The sequence below is a fragment of the Gavia stellata genome, chromosome 3 (genome assembly GCF_030936135.1).
Source record: "Gavia stellata isolate bGavSte3 chromosome 3, bGavSte3.hap2, whole genome shotgun sequence".
In the NCBI taxonomy this organism is placed as follows: Eukaryota; Metazoa; Chordata; class Aves; order Gaviiformes; family Gaviidae; genus Gavia; species Gavia stellata.
Genome location: NC_082596.1, coordinates 68,751,229 through 68,766,845, shown reverse-complemented (window position 1 = coordinate 68,766,845; position 15,617 = coordinate 68,751,229). Strand labels below are relative to the sequence as shown.

General features: G+C 37.6%; 1 protein-coding gene across 1 annotated transcript in view; it reads left to right on the top strand.

Annotated features, from left to right (window-relative positions):
* Positions 1–15,617, top strand: part of GABBR2 (gamma-aminobutyric acid type B receptor subunit 2) — a 506,706-nt gene that overhangs the window by 237,042 nt on the left and 254,047 nt on the right. The window contains exons 5-7 of the mRNA XM_059815457.1: positions 4,731–4,796; positions 10,363–10,554; positions 12,683–12,919. Coding sequence (XP_059671440.1) covers positions 4,731–4,796; positions 10,363–10,554; positions 12,683–12,919 — 495 coding nt within the window. The remainder of the gene's footprint in view (positions 1–4,730; positions 4,797–10,362; positions 10,555–12,682; positions 12,920–15,617) is intronic.

Sequence of the window (15,617 nt, the reverse complement as noted above, 5' to 3'; positions counted from 1 at the left end):
AAAAACTCTGAAAAGGTTAAAGAGTGCCTCATAGCTGAGGCTGTTAGAAATGGCAGTGAAGGAGACAAGTTGTTCTTCATCACTCAGTGGAACGTCTTAGATGTTTTGATCCTCACTGTCTTCAGGGCTTATACTACTCAGCTGCCAGTAGTACCAAAGACACTTTATATTTAGTGGATGAATAATATCCTCACATATAAGAAAGAAATGAGGAGAGTCATTTGTTTTTGAGGCTGTGTTATAGTCCTCATTTATAAAACATGTTTTTATGGAGAGTCCACCACAACTGTGGATAAATGAAATGTACCTATTCTTCATTTTCTTGTTTGACCTTTAGTCCGTATGGGAACATATGTATTGCTTACTGAGGGGCAAAGCTTAAATGCTGATATTGCTACTCTAATCTCTGAGAAGAGTAAATATGACAGCTCACCATCCGGCAAATGGTCTAAACATTGGTCTTTTTATATAAGTGTAGTTTTGGGAGTTGCCTTCCTCCTGGGATGTTTTTAACCATCTCATAGAACATCTGCGTAGTTCCATGAATTAAAAACTCGTCAAATATGCATTAGTGCCATGCAAGCAATTTGCAACTCTATGAGAAAGGAAGAGTACTTGACAGTTGCTGGGATCCAGTGGGTGACTTCTTTGATCCCTACAAGAGAATTACACTGTGTTAACTCACATCAGTCCCATAGGGGTTGATGTAAAGGAATAGTATATCCTTGCCAGGAAGTCATACTGGCTGATAGTCAGTTAACAGTGTGACTGAAGGGGGAAAAAAATTATGCCCCAGTAAGTGTCTGATGTATCTCTTTGCATGAGACTATAATGTGGACATATACCCTGACCTGTGAGCACTGAAATGAACACTGATAAATTTCAGTGCAGACCTCACTATCCATCCAGATAAAATCTCTGCAAGGGATTTGAGCTATGTCCAGTTGCATGAATTTGAAGCTTCAGTGTCTTTTATGCAGGACAGAGCCAGCGGACACAAGCCTGCCATCAGATGGATCTAGGCTTATTTACCATCTTAACTGCAATTCTTCATGAAAAAATTTGGGAAAAATGTGGAGGGGGATGCAAAAAGCAGAGTTGGAGAGAAAGAGGCTTACTGTGGAGTGTGTTATTGCACAGAGGAAAAATGTTATGCATGGAAGAGGAAAAGCTATCGTACAGACTTTCCTAAATTAGTTCCTTCTACATGTGTTCTAACGTACAATTCTTTGGTTACATGATTGCATACTAAATTTTCCACTGTTTTTAACTGCAAGCCATAAAACGCCAGGCACTGCATTTCACAGCATTGTATTGATATCTGCATGGTTATAAACAGGAGGAATCTATTATGATTTCCCATATATGACTAACCGACTAGATCTATTATGTTCTTCATGATGCAACTTTATGAAGCTGGACAAAGAAAAAAATATTCAGCCATATAATCACTGTCAGCTTGACCCTGTCATCCCATACTCTCCACTTAACCCAGCAACATCCCTGTCTTATTCTGGATTTTCATCGCAGTCTGAAGTTCCTTGCCTACCCAATGCTATATTCTGCTTCTCTGATTTCTCATCTCCCTCTGAGTACCTTTGTCTAGGTTATTATTCCATTTTCTTCTGGGTTTACTTTCTGAGATCGCAGTTGTCCTAACAGTAATTATTTGTCAAGCTTCCTATTTGCCATACTCTTGAAAAGGCCTAACTCTCCTTCCCAAGCTCCTTGTTCAATACTGCTCTCAAGCCTACTGCTACCTCCCCAGCTGTTTGCTCCATCTTTGCCTAAAAAGTGTAAGTACTACTCACATTCCTTATTGGGTCTGTCTCTCCTTCCCATGTGCCCTTTTTTCTCTCACTCGATCCTACTTCCAGTCACTTTATTTACTGACTTTCAGCATTATCTTCTTCGAACCATCTCTGGCCAATACTGAGCATACTGGACAAATGTTGGGGAAAAATGGGGATTCATATTTCTGTCAGAGAAACCTTCTTTTTCTTAGCATATTGCACACAAAAAGACATGGAAAAGAACATTATTAAGGTTATAACTTAAATCTTTGGGAAAAATCAGAATTGAACTTTCTTTTGCTGTAGTCTTCGATGGCATACTAATTTAAATGGAGGACTCATGACTTATTCTTTAATAGGTGTTAATAGAATGTTTCTTTTGATCATATTCCATCAGTTTGTGGTTGGATACCATCCAAATCTTTTACGGAACACAGACATGTTAATATCCTCCTTACTGCACTGAGTGCTTCAAAACCAGCAATTTATGTGTTAACATGGAAACTCATTAATTTAGGCGAAAGAACATTTGGTAGTGCATCTTGGCTCGATCATACATCCCAAGGATGATAGAACATCAGGGACTGTCAAGTTCTAGAGCCATAGCTGAACTTTGAACTTGGGCTGTGAATCTTTCTAGTTGAGCATCAGGGATTCTCGAGAACTTGGTTCAGATGTGGTTCTCCCACTTTGCAGATTTCCTGCTCTGGCATTGGAAGCTCAGCTCATGCTGGAAGAGGAGATTCCTGCCTGACAGAAAATCCAGCTTCGCTGAAATCCTTAGTCAAATATTGAGACGGTCAGATATTCAGAACTGGGATCTGCTCACAGCTAGACAAATCAGCAAATACACCCATTTGCTTCAGTGCCTGAACAAAAGCAGAGTATGTTTGAAAATAGAATCAACTGCCAATATTAGAAGGGGTGCTCTGCTATGCCTTGTGTGAAAAACATTTTCAAGATGAGTTTCCTGAGTGCCTGTTTCATTGCATAAGGAATTGTAGAACCACATATTCATGTGTCTGAATGTGCAATATTTAGGTCTGAGTGCTATTGCCAAACTAATTGCACAATGATATTAGTGTAAGACAATGCTTGCAGACGGTAAGGTTACTAAAATGGGATAGGATATTTCTGGGGAAAAAAAATAGGATGAACCTTGTAGTGCTTCATAATTAGTCACTGTGGGAAATGTACTCTGGTTTATGGGATAATCAGGTGGAATTAATGTCTTAAGGCATGGTACCACACACCACAGACACTACACCTTCAGTTTGAAGGTCGTCGCATAGCCAGTGAGCCGTGTTGCTGCACATGCACTACAGAGTTACTCTCTACACCCTGCCTACCGTCTCTGGTGCTCTAAAACTATGAGGCTGCACATGTTCTGTTTTTTTAAAATTTGTTCTCATTATATTACAAAATGAAAAGGAATTTATTAAATTTTAAGTTTAATAATTGAGTACTGTGTCATTTATTTTTTAACCAAAATTTGCTACTCTTTTTTCAAATATTAAATATGCATTTTTATGTTCAGAGAGGTCAAGCAATTCAGAGTTTCAAGAGTGGCCAAAAATATTTTTTAAATATGAAAAATAGAAATAATGGATGAGGAGATTTTTTTATGTATAATTCCTAAATCTATTCATTTTCCTTACAAAAACTGTAATACTATTGCTATAATTTCTGTAATTTGTTTGTTTAGTTTCAAGTGACCTTGTAAGATTTGTTTAAAAATAATCTAATCCACTTCAATAAGATTTACATTACTTTATAAGTCTGTGGCTAAATATAAAACCAAAGAGAAGCAGGCTTACTGAAAATGGGCAGGTTCAGAATTTGAAAAGCATATTACGTTCTTTCCAACTTTAACCATGCTAAGAGTGATACTAATTTCATGCATTTAATTACAGAAGTATTCTAGAATCTTTTTGCACTGTCCATCATATTTTCTGCTGAACAGAAAATAAACATTGAAATTATCAACTGAAAATCTTTGATAAATTGATTTAATTAAAACTGAAATGTTTTTTGCCATTGCAATTCACACTGAATCTGTTTCTTTTTTTTTGGAGAGGGAAAGAGCTATTAGTAATTTTAACTAAGTATTTTATAAAAGAAATTAAAAATTAGATTTGCTCAAGCTTTTGCTGAGAATCAGATTTTCTGTGAAATAAAAGGTAATATTAAGTCATAAAAACCTATCTTTTCTGTGTTTCATAGATGTTAGCAGCAATTTTTCACATGAGAAAAAAGTACAGTTCCTGAACAAATATTTTCCTGCATATGCTCCTGAATTTAGGAATATGTTCTTACTATTTTTCTAAGTATGAAAGTAAAATGATCTCCTTTGACTTCAGTCATAGATTCTTAAAGTGTGATCATCTTTCTTTTTAATGTGTGGAGGTGGGGGGGAGGAGGAGAGGAAGGATTGACAAAGTGTTATAGTGACTGTAGACAAGATGTTGTATGAGTAAAACCTTTAAAAATTGCTAAAGCAGGCATAATATCAAGGCATTTTATCTCACTTACAAATCTCCAGTCTCCTAACTTTACAGCATTAGTTCATGTAAACATTGAAAAGCATATATTTTCAGCTGGTTTTAATATGCAAAATTTTAAAAGAAATATTGCAAGGGATCAAAAGAATATTTGATACTTTAGCGTTATTGAATAGTAATATTTGACAAGATAAACATTAAGGTTTTATTTACATTAGTGCTATTACTTAATAATTTTCTTCAAACACCTCAGCTGCTCTCTTTTGCACTATTTCAAGTTCTTGAACTTACAGAAAATGGAATAGTTCTGAATTAATTTTGCTGTCTGTAGCTATAATCTGTGCTAACTCTCTACATGATTTGAATGGCCAACTGAAGTGGTTTCTGGAAAGGCTGTGACTGTATTTAACTGCCACATATTTTATTCAATCTGCAGGGTAATGATGTTCGGATTATCCTTGGCCAGTTTGATGAGGAAATGGCTGTGAAAGTTTTCTGCTGTGTAAGTAAATATATTTAATTGCATATCAGAATAAAGAATGTGTTACATTTGAATAAAAAATACATTTGAGCATAAACATTTCTTCATGGGCTTCAGCTCTGTCAAGTTTTATATCATCAAGAGAGGTTACACACACTTAGCTCCATTTCTGTTTCAATAAAATATTTTGTACGTGACTTCAGTGGAATTTAGGCGTGGACTGCATGGTTAGCTCCTTCTTATTGCTTTCCTGCAGTGGAATTAAATGCCAATCGAGCCTGAGCATTTCTCTTCAGGTCAGATCCAGGGAAATGCTTGTATATGTAGCAGCAGATACAGAGAACTGCAAGATTTTAATCTTGTTCAGGAGTTGTGTTCTAGTGGTAAAGTCTGCACGTTTGTGGTTTTGCAAGCTTTGCTTTGAAAGAATAAGAAATTCAAGCAGTTCCTATACATGCTAACTACGCAACCCTAATAATTTCTGCTACTCAAAATGTTGCTAATTGTACAGTTGTCATTCACTTTTGACTGCTGTACGTTTTACATATTTTACATGAAAGAAAAATTTAGTTTGTAAAAAAAAAAGTTTTTTGAATTAAAAGAAATGTAGCAAGACCAGCATACATGAAATTCCCTATCCTCACCATTTGTTTGTTTGTGTGAATGTGTTGCAAACATGCACAGTGTGATTGTCATCAAAAGTAGCAGGATTAAAATGTGATCTTTATTTGCACCTGATCAAAAAAAGAAATCTCTAACAGGAAGATTTTAATGGCCAAAATTTTGTATTGGTATTGAATTCTTAGTCTAAATAACCAGATTAATTCTGTATGAGCCAAGAACACAACAAATGTAATGGAAAAGCAATAATGATGGCATCTAAATTTCAGAGGGTGTTTTTTAGTGTTCACTTAGAGAGACAGTTACCTATCCAAGCAAAGAAAAGAAAGGCGGAAGTTCAAAATCTGAGTGCTACATGTGCCTCAACTACATGTTGGCTCTAAATCAGCAGCTGTCCCAGTTGCTTGCAAAATTTGGAAAGGAGATTGTAGAGTATATTTGGAAGGAATAAAATCTGTTTGCATCCAAAAGGAAATGAAAAGCATTATTTTCTTTTTCATTCTTTTCATCTCTGTTCGGTCTTTGTATATAGATCTTTTCGTTCCGGCATTTAAATTGGATTGACAGAGATAATCTCCTATTTTTCCATTCTTGGAAGAAAGAATGGTCCTTCTGCAGCCCAGCTCCTCCTCAGATCTCTTGTGGTTGGACTGTGTTTCCCCAGCTGAGGGGTCCCAGTCAGAACTGTCTTCCAACCCAACGTTAGACAAGTGATTGTCCCCGCTTATGCCGCTGCCCTTAGCATCTAGTTGCCTTCTTCTACAATTCTTTCCCAAGTCCATGTGCCTGTGAGGCCACTGAGGAAATCCTAGCAGTCCTCGGAGGGGCAGGTTGTCTTCCTGTCGCACTGCTCTAGTCTGAAGGATTTCAGGTGGGGGATGTCTCTTTCACACAAACGCCCAGTGCAGCTTTCTGCGGCAACAGTTTGGTATGAACATGGGAAGCGTGTATAACTCAGAGAAGTTTAAAGAGTGATAGCTGCTTCTGAAGTGCATTAGTGTCAAAAATAATAAGGTAGATCTTTCTGGAGCCTGGAGAAATCTGAGAGATCATGTATTTAGGCTTGTATAAAAGTATTTATATGAGAGTTTCAGCAGGAGACTGAACGCAGGAGAGGGCAGTTCAAAGTAGGTCATTTATATATTAATGCGCTACAATATGTCAGTAAGCTTGTTATTAGTCATAAAATATATTGTTGACTCATGCACTCCTACAGCTATGTGTCGAAGAGCACAATAATTTAGATATGTCAAGTTTTTTAATCCCCTTCCCCAGGTGTATCTTCAGACAGGTTTCACTTGTGATTCCCTGATATATTTTGCAGGGTGGCTGGTGTCAGCCGGAGAAAGGCTTTGGGCTTGTTAATGGAAGGTGCTATTGTACTAGTGCATGATGGGATTTTTTTTCTGATTGTGGTTCTAACACGAATACTATTTGCTAATTGTTTATGTATGTGGGAAAATCTTTAAAGTCTGGCTCAGTCTGGATTCAACAGTCATATGCTGTGAGGTTGCCTCAGGACATCCATTGGAGTTTATATGCTCATTTTCATTTTGCCTGACTATTTCGTCCCCCTCCGCCCTGAACACACACACACACACACACACACAAAGAAGCAGAGGACATACAGATAAATGGACTAAAAGGTAGTCTAATTCAGTGGCAAACTTTAAAAACATGACAGGACTAATTCAAGTCAAAGTGAATGTTAGCAGTAGTTTCCTACAGTGATTTAAATAAGTTTAGCTATTCATTTAACACTAGTGTCAAAAGCAGTTAGCAATTTTAATTCTATGGGAAATCTTAGCTAGCTTTCTAATATTGTTTTTACCTCAGTGGGATGAATGTGATTTTTTTCATGGAATAGAAATTAGGGTATTTTGCTCAAAATTTAACACTTCAACAATCAGAATGGTCAACTGTGCTGGATAGACATCGTCTTTTTTCATTTGAAATTGGATTAACATGACATTGCATCTTCCCAATGAAAACTGCAGTTCTGCAGAAAATTTTATTTTAAAAAAATTGTTAGTGGGAATTTTTACAACATATTATCTTTAAGCCATGGAGATAATGCAGTACAACCATACACACATCAAGACTGACGCCTGGCTGATACAATTATCTGTCTGCAGACAATTAAAGAAGATTACTATTATGCATAGGTCACTGCATGAGTTTTAGGTGGCTCTTTTAGTAAACATTTAATAATAACTAAAGTCAGGCTTAATCAGCACAGTTGATACAAAAGGACTGTACCCTCTTATCCTTGAGCTGATAGACTTTTACTGCTGAGTCTCTGATTTGGAATTAAAGGCACTATTGATTTTTAATGAGAAAAACATGGAGGTTCATTGCAATTCAGAAGTCTACAGGCATTCTTGTAGGGGTGGGATATAGGATGTGTCCATGCTGATGTGATGGAAACATGATGGAAATTCAATGGGGGTAAGGTTTTGCAGGCCCATTTCCACAAACTGCTAGTAATTGTTTATTACACATAGAAAGATCTCTTACAGAAATTTCTTTGTTGTAAATAAGCATCTCTTTATGGATTCAAACAAGAATGAAAAGTTTAAAAAAAAAAAATTAAAAATTCAGTCTCACAAGGGCAGAAAATGTCCAGGACAGTTTCCTGGCTGCTTGATAGCAATTCTGGACTTTGCAGGCTAGATAGGGCATGCAGGAAAGATTAGGGAAGACATACAACTACTTTACGCTGTTCTGATGGTACAAAGTACTTGTAAACCTTCTTTGCCTTGCTGTTGTGTGCCAACAAATCTTCCTTTGAGAAATTAAAACCAGTAAGAATTGGTCTGTGTGCATTCAAACAGTTCAAGAAAGATCCACTTATTTCAAGGAAATGCATCTTTTAAGCATCAAAATCCTCTCCATTTAACAGAATCAACAGGGAGGAAATGGTGGCAAAAAGCATTATTTTGAAATGTATCTTCTGGAACCCAAACGCTGAAATGCCTGAACACTAACAACTGTGCTGTCACTAGAAAAATGGCTGCATGGTCATGGTGCTCAGCTTTGGACGAGGTGATTTTGTTCCTTCTTTTGCCTCCCCCAGACTACCCTTCAAGCCCTATCATTCCACCAGATCTTGAATGAAGAGCTGCCAGCTCTTAAAGTGTTTGGAGTTTTTTTTAGCCAAATTCTTGCAGGATTGTGTACATTTCAGTGCAATCTTGTTGGGAATTATCCCTTGTTTCCAGGATGGAATTTCTGGGTATTTTGAAACTTTCCATTTTCAGCCCATATCCCAGGACATTTACAGATTATGCAGGAAACAGGCCCAAGTGCTTATACAAACAGAAAATTTCCAACAGCTCCAATTTCAGAATAGTTTACAGCCAATACTTTCTTGCAACATGCAATTCGATACTGTATAGAGCAGGGGAAGCTACAGAAGATTGTCCTTCTCTAAAAGCACTACTGTGTGACAATTTTTGTCCTCAGTGATTTGAGAACTGTCAAATAAAAGACACTATATCACTGAAAGGTCTTGAATGACCTAATTATGTAATGAAACTCTCTTAGATATCAGGAAATATTGCAGGGTGGGATCGCTGTTTTCCTCACAGGTGGACCTGGGATGCAGTGTTGCCGTAGCTGTAACAGGAGTGGAGATGGGCAGGAGGGCTAAAGCAGTTGTGTTTCTGGAAGGGTAGAATTAATGAGCAAGAGGAAGATGGTTTATGTGGATTGTGGAATAAGTAAGACATGAGATGCAAGACACTGGGTTTCAGACAGGAACGCTTTCAAGCATCATTAATACAAATGCATGAAATTTGATTTTGGCTGAACAAAAGCTCCTGCAACCAGGGGCCAAACAAATCTGCTTTGTGCACAATACATTTATGAACTGAATTGGCACCATTATAATAGACTTCACAGATCTAAAGCCCAATTTTAATTTGGGTATTAACGTATTTAGGAGGCTGTCCTATTTCATATTTTTTGCTTTTCATCTTTATTTATCTGATAGGCTTTTGGTATGATCTTTGGGATAATTTTCAAAACAGTTGTGTTCTGAATGACTAATATGTCCTGTCTGCATTCTCACAATATCCTCCTTCTGTAACATTTTCTGTGAAGATGTAGTTTTCCAGTTAAGAGCTCTAAGGTTGCACCATGTATTTCTAAAAATTGGAATTTTTACCTTATGTCTTGTATCTCCAGTATTGCTTTTATAAGAAGCCAAAGAAGCATGAAACCTGCTGTTTTGAAATGGAGTCTGACTCAAATGTCAAAAGAAAAATATCTAGTTACAGGACAGTGAGAGAAACATCTGAGATAAAATTTGCTAATTTTATCCTAGAACACTCTTCACAATGAAATAGAATATCTCTTGTGAATAGATCAGCTTTTAGGCACAACAGCATATGTGCATGACTAATAAAGTATTTCTGTTTCCTCTTATATGTATCTGCTATGTATTGAAAGGAGATGAGATAACCATCATCTCAGTATCTTGGAGTACATTGGGCTGTATTCAGTATTCAAACAATATAGAGTATCACCTGAAGAAATTTCTTGCTTGAAAAGAAGAAATCACTGAGATTTGCTTGCTTTATCAATTTACTGTTGAGTCATGGTCCTCAGAAGAAACTGCTTACTTAACGTCCCTGTGGTCTCCGTTTTAGCACAGTCACATCATTCATATTTGCAACATTGTGATTTAATGGGATCCTGGATTTGAATAAATGGTCTATTGAAAGCAAAACAGGTTTTAGTAAATTCATTTCTTGTGACCTGAATTTTAAAGACAGGAATCTTCAAGAAAAGAATCTTCATTATTAGCAAGTAATTATTCTAAACTGTTCAAAATACTTGTGTATCCTTCAATTACCCCATAATTTCATTAGTAATGGAAAAAACATGAACAGAAACTATTACTTTTATGTTCAATATGTCTATTACAATGTCTATTAGCTTTCCCATTTTTCTTTCTTTGTAGGCTTATGATGAAGAAATGTATGGCAGCAAATATCAGTGGATTATTCCAGGGTGGTATGAAAACCTTTGGTGGGAATCCTGGATTAATTCCTCACAATGTCTCAGCAAAAATCTTCTTGCCGCCATGGAAGGTTATATTGGAGTCGATTTTGAGCCTCTCAGCTCAAAAATGATAAAGACCATATCAGGACGGGTTAGTATTTTTCCTCCAACTATTTTATTATCCATCAGTTGTCTCACCAGTGTCTTGACACAGCAAAGCACCAAGGAGGGGGGTGAAGCTAAAGGGTTCTGCAAAGAGAGCTGGCAGTCATCATGGTTAGTCTCATCTTTCCACTGGTTTGCAATTTTTAAATATTTAGAAATCAATTCCAATTCTCTGCAGGGTAAGGAAACAGTAAAGTCCCTTGCCTCAAATCTGTCCTGTTCCGCCTGTAAGAACATTGCAGTTAAATGTACAGTAAAGCTTGAATTATAGTCTGCAGTATCATGTGCTGTGTCATGTCAAGTTAAATAGTTGAGCACAGAAACAGAAAACTTTTTTGTTTAAACGTAATTCTGCAAATGGCTAATTTCATTGGTGATTTGTGCCTCTCAGAACTAGGGAGTGGGGGGTGGGACTTGTTTTAAATATGCAAATATGTGGTATTTCCATAAAGTACATAACATTTTATCACAGAACAAATTCATGCAAACTCTGGCCAATAAATAAACATGCCTGATTTTGCTGCTTTTCATCTTTCTTTCATCTGTCTTTCATGCCTTGCTGAGTAAGCACGAAAGGCAACTTTACAAAAAGACAAGTCATCATAAGATAGCACACCATGAAGAGCATAGTAAACTTGTAAGACAGAGACAAATTGCCACTCAGATAATTTCATATTAAGCAAATAGTTGCTCAAGTAAAGGTTATTTGATTTGCATTATCCTATAAGGTGTTATCAGACCACTAATTTGCAAGGATACAGACTTACTCTCTGTTCTAGTATTACTGCTCACCAGTATGCTGGTAACTTTGGTTGAACTGAAGCCTTTTATACAAAAGCAAAATACAGCAAGTTGTCCTTCATACACAGAAGCAGAAAAAATGCTTTTCGGTCTCTCTGTCTCCTAGGTCTCCCTCCCAGTTTCACCATCAGTCTTGTAATTCAGGCCGCACATGCTTTTGGAATTTTAGTTTTTATCACCGAATCACAGAATCACAGAATAACTACGGTTGGAAAAGACCTGTAAGATCATCAAGTCCAACCTGAAAAAAAAAAAAAAAAAACAAAAAAAAACCAAAAACAAAAAAAAACCCCACAAACAACCCACGCAAGCCAACCACCACACAACAAGAACAAGGCACAACACACCAAAAACCAACCCACCCAACACCACACAGCACCATGTCCATCAAGCTGCATCCCACAATGCCACATCCACACGCTCCTTGAATACCTCCAGGGAGGGTGACTCTACCACCTCCCTGGGCAGCCTATTCCAATGTTTCACTACTCTCTCGGTAAAGAACTTTTTCCTAATATCTAGCCTGAACCTCCCCTGGCGCAACTTGAGGCCATTTCCTCTAGTCCTGTCACTAGTCACTTGGGAGAAGAGACCAACACCCACCTCTCTGCAACGCCCCTTCAGGTAGTTGTAGAGAGCGATAAGGTCTCCCCTCAGCCTCCTCTTCTCCAGGCTAAACAACCCCAGCTCCCTCAGCCGCTCCTCATAAGACTTGTGTTCCAGACCCCTCACCAGCTTCGTCGCCCTTCTCTGGACACGCTCCAGCACCTCAATGTCCTTCTTGTAGTGAGGGGCCCAAAACTGAACACAGTATTCGAGGTGTGGCCTCACCAGCGCCGAGTACAGAGGCATGATCACCTCCCTGCTCCTGCTGGCCACACCATTTCTGATACAGGCCAGTATGCCGTTGGCCTTCTTGGCCACCTGGGCACACTGCTGGCTCATATTCAGCCAGCTGTCGATCAACACCCCCAGGTCCTTTTCTGCGGGGGAGCTTTCCAGCCACTCGTCCCCAAGCCTGTAGCGTTGCCTGGGGTTGTTGTGGCCAAAGTGCAGAACCCAGCACTTGGCCTTGTTGAACCTCATACAATTGGCCTCGGCCCATCGATCCAGCCTGTCCAGATCCCTCTGCAGAGCCTTCCTACCCTCAAGCAGATCAACACTCCCTCCCAACTTGGTGTCGTCTGTTTTGGTGGCCTTTTCTGTATTAGTCAAGTCTCTAAATCAGAGGGTGCAGTTTGAGGTGTAGGTTTTTACATAAATCTGTAAAATGTAAAGTATTGATGGAAAACTGACGTTTTCCTCCTCTGCAGACTCCACAGCAATATGAAAAGGAATACAATGCTAAGCGTGGTGATGGGCAATCCAGCAAATTTCATGGTTATGCCTATGATGGAATATGGGTGATTGCCAAGACCCTACAGAGGGCAATGAAGTATCTGAATGCCACCAACAAGCACCAAAAAATTGAAGATTTTAACTATACAAATCACAAACTTGGGAAAATTTTTCTGGATGCTATGAATGAAACCAACTTCTTTGGAGTAACGGTAAGTCCTAAACAGATACTTGTGGGGTGGAGGAGGCTTGTGATTTTATGTCAATAGCTGAAGCAAGCATTAAATTTTAAATACTCTTGGAAAAGAAACACACTTGTGTATTTCTTATATCTTCAGAGCTTCCACAGTTCTACTTTGTCTTAAAAATTAATGTTGTTGCCTTGCGACTCCTGCTCATTACCTGTCTTCTGATGCCAAGTGATGACACTCTACAATTGCTCAGTTATCAGATTTATAAGCACGGATGTAATATGAATTAACAACTCAGAGTGGTCTCAAGGGAACCACAAGTGTTGCAAGCTGCAGTGACCTTTTAAGCGACTGTTGTAGCAGTTGAGGAGTAGCTGGAATGTGATCTGAAAATACCTTCTATTTCCCTCATTCATTTATTTTTGGTGATAGGTTATAGTACACTAATGTCTCCAACTCCAGTGCTGTACATCCTAGACATTCTTACAACATACTTCAGTTGCCACTTAAGTTTATTTATAATTTGTATTATTTCACAGTCAAGAACAAAGCATGTTGACTATGACTTAAGAAGAACTGGTCACATATAGTAATAACCTTATTCTGTTTTCAATTGCACCCTTGCAAATTCATAGTAATTTTTTTTTTTTAATTTATTGACATTGCTTCCTGTTTTTAGCAGAGTAAAATGGGCAATAGGAGTGTGGCCCTAAAGCTTCTTAATTATTCAATTGTATTTGAGGCAACATCAGTCAGAAGTCAATGGCACATATGTGTTCAGGAGTGTGCAGAGCCATACTTCTTCACCAAGAGAGGCGAACAAACTCCATTTCAGGGAGCCTGGTCTTCACAGTTTCCTGTAGCAGCAAACAAGGAACCTACTGGAACATGCTTCATTAAGCAGTGTACTTGGCCTGCAACGTGACTAGATAAGGAAATCAGAGTTTTGAAGAAATGTGTATTTTAGCAGTGAACAGAGGCAGTGCCTCCTTGCGCCTCCTTGCACCTCCTTGCAGACAGAGCATGCAGAAAGTTGGCATTATTTCTGCCACTGTGCAGCAGCTTGTCAGAGTCTATCCCCAAGTTAATTTAAATTGTCTTGGATATCAGTTAACCTCAAAACATGTTGAAATAGCAGAACTAAGGTTGTCATACATGTCACAAATTGGTTCAAGGAGGAAATGCCTATGTATAGACATCAACAACGAGTGCAGGCTCAACTTTTTGGTGTCCTTGTTAATTGCTGAAGAAGCCTATGTTTTGTATCACAGCACTATTGAAACTAGTTTAGGATTTCTAAGTAAAAAACAATCATATGGCAAGACAATACTAGAATCTAGTTGCCTGTACAATATGAATTTTGCTTTATTTTTACACTGAATTTGACTGAAGGTTTCAGTAAAGGAATTGTGCAGTTATGGGGTATCCCATTGCATCCATAGTAGGACTGGATCTTTGATAAAACTTACAGGCAGTAGCAGCTATAAACCAGACTCTGCAGGGACTCAGACATCTCTGTCCTGACTTATTCCAAGTACAGTATCTCTCAATGTGGATGAAATCGTATATTGCTATGTAGCTCCTTTTTTTTTTTCTTTCCCCATCTTAGCTTTTTGCCTGCTGTTTAGTCTTGACAGCTGATTATGGCAAAATTGATACATTTCATTAGCACTGCTTAATTGCCCTTCACTGCTTGCTCCCCCCCAAAAAAACCCTAAACCTCTAAAATGAAGAAGGCTCTTTTTTATTAGTTTCAGAGACACCAGCAAAACCGCACATGTGAACTGCATCCCTTTAGGGAGGGAATGAATCAAAGTTTCACCAACCATATTCAGACGTGTTTACTTACTTTATTCCCTAAGGCATAATGGTTTTTAAAGAAATTACTGCATGATTATTCACTGCATTTAGTGCTTGTCTGAAGTGCTTTGTAAAATGTTTCTCTTTAAGATTGGTCTACCAAGTCATCATGACAATGCACAGCCCAAATCTGGTATTTGCAAGGATCATGCTTCTTGTTCCTATAATACATTCACAAAAACATTTTAATCAGAAAGATATGGAAAGAAGACAATCTATAGCAGCTACAACTTCTTAGGACAAACAATACTCAAGTTTTTCCAGACAGTGTGAAGAGGAAGAAGATAGATAGCAGATAGATAGCAGATTTATAGCAGATATCAAAAGTTTTGCATTGAAATGTTCAGGAAGTTGAAGGAATAGATTGATTCTTACCAGAAATATTTTTAAACTTTTTATTCTTCAGTCTAATAAATTCCTGTCATTTGTGACCTAATTTAAAACTTTCACTGGAACATAAGTTTTAGGTCTTGGAGTGCCAAATCTCATTTTAATATTTTTTCCAGGAAAACTATTTTACTATAAAATATTTACAATTTCTTTTTAAAAACTTATTCTAAACAGGAAAAGGTCATTCATTTATTCTAGACTATCCTTGCCAAATATAAAACTAGTTTCTGAAAAAAAAAATAAATAAATAAAAGGAAGGACTAAATCTGATCAAGCTTCGAAAACTCATCCAATAATATAGTAAAATATGTTTTTAATTATTAGGTAAGAGGAGAAGGTAGACAATAAGCTGTAGACAATAATCCAAAAATGCAAGATCTATTAAGAAGAGGCATCTTTCTTTATGCTTTCTCTGAATATGATATCAGAAACACTGTCATGTCACAAATAATAAAACCCTTTACCCAAT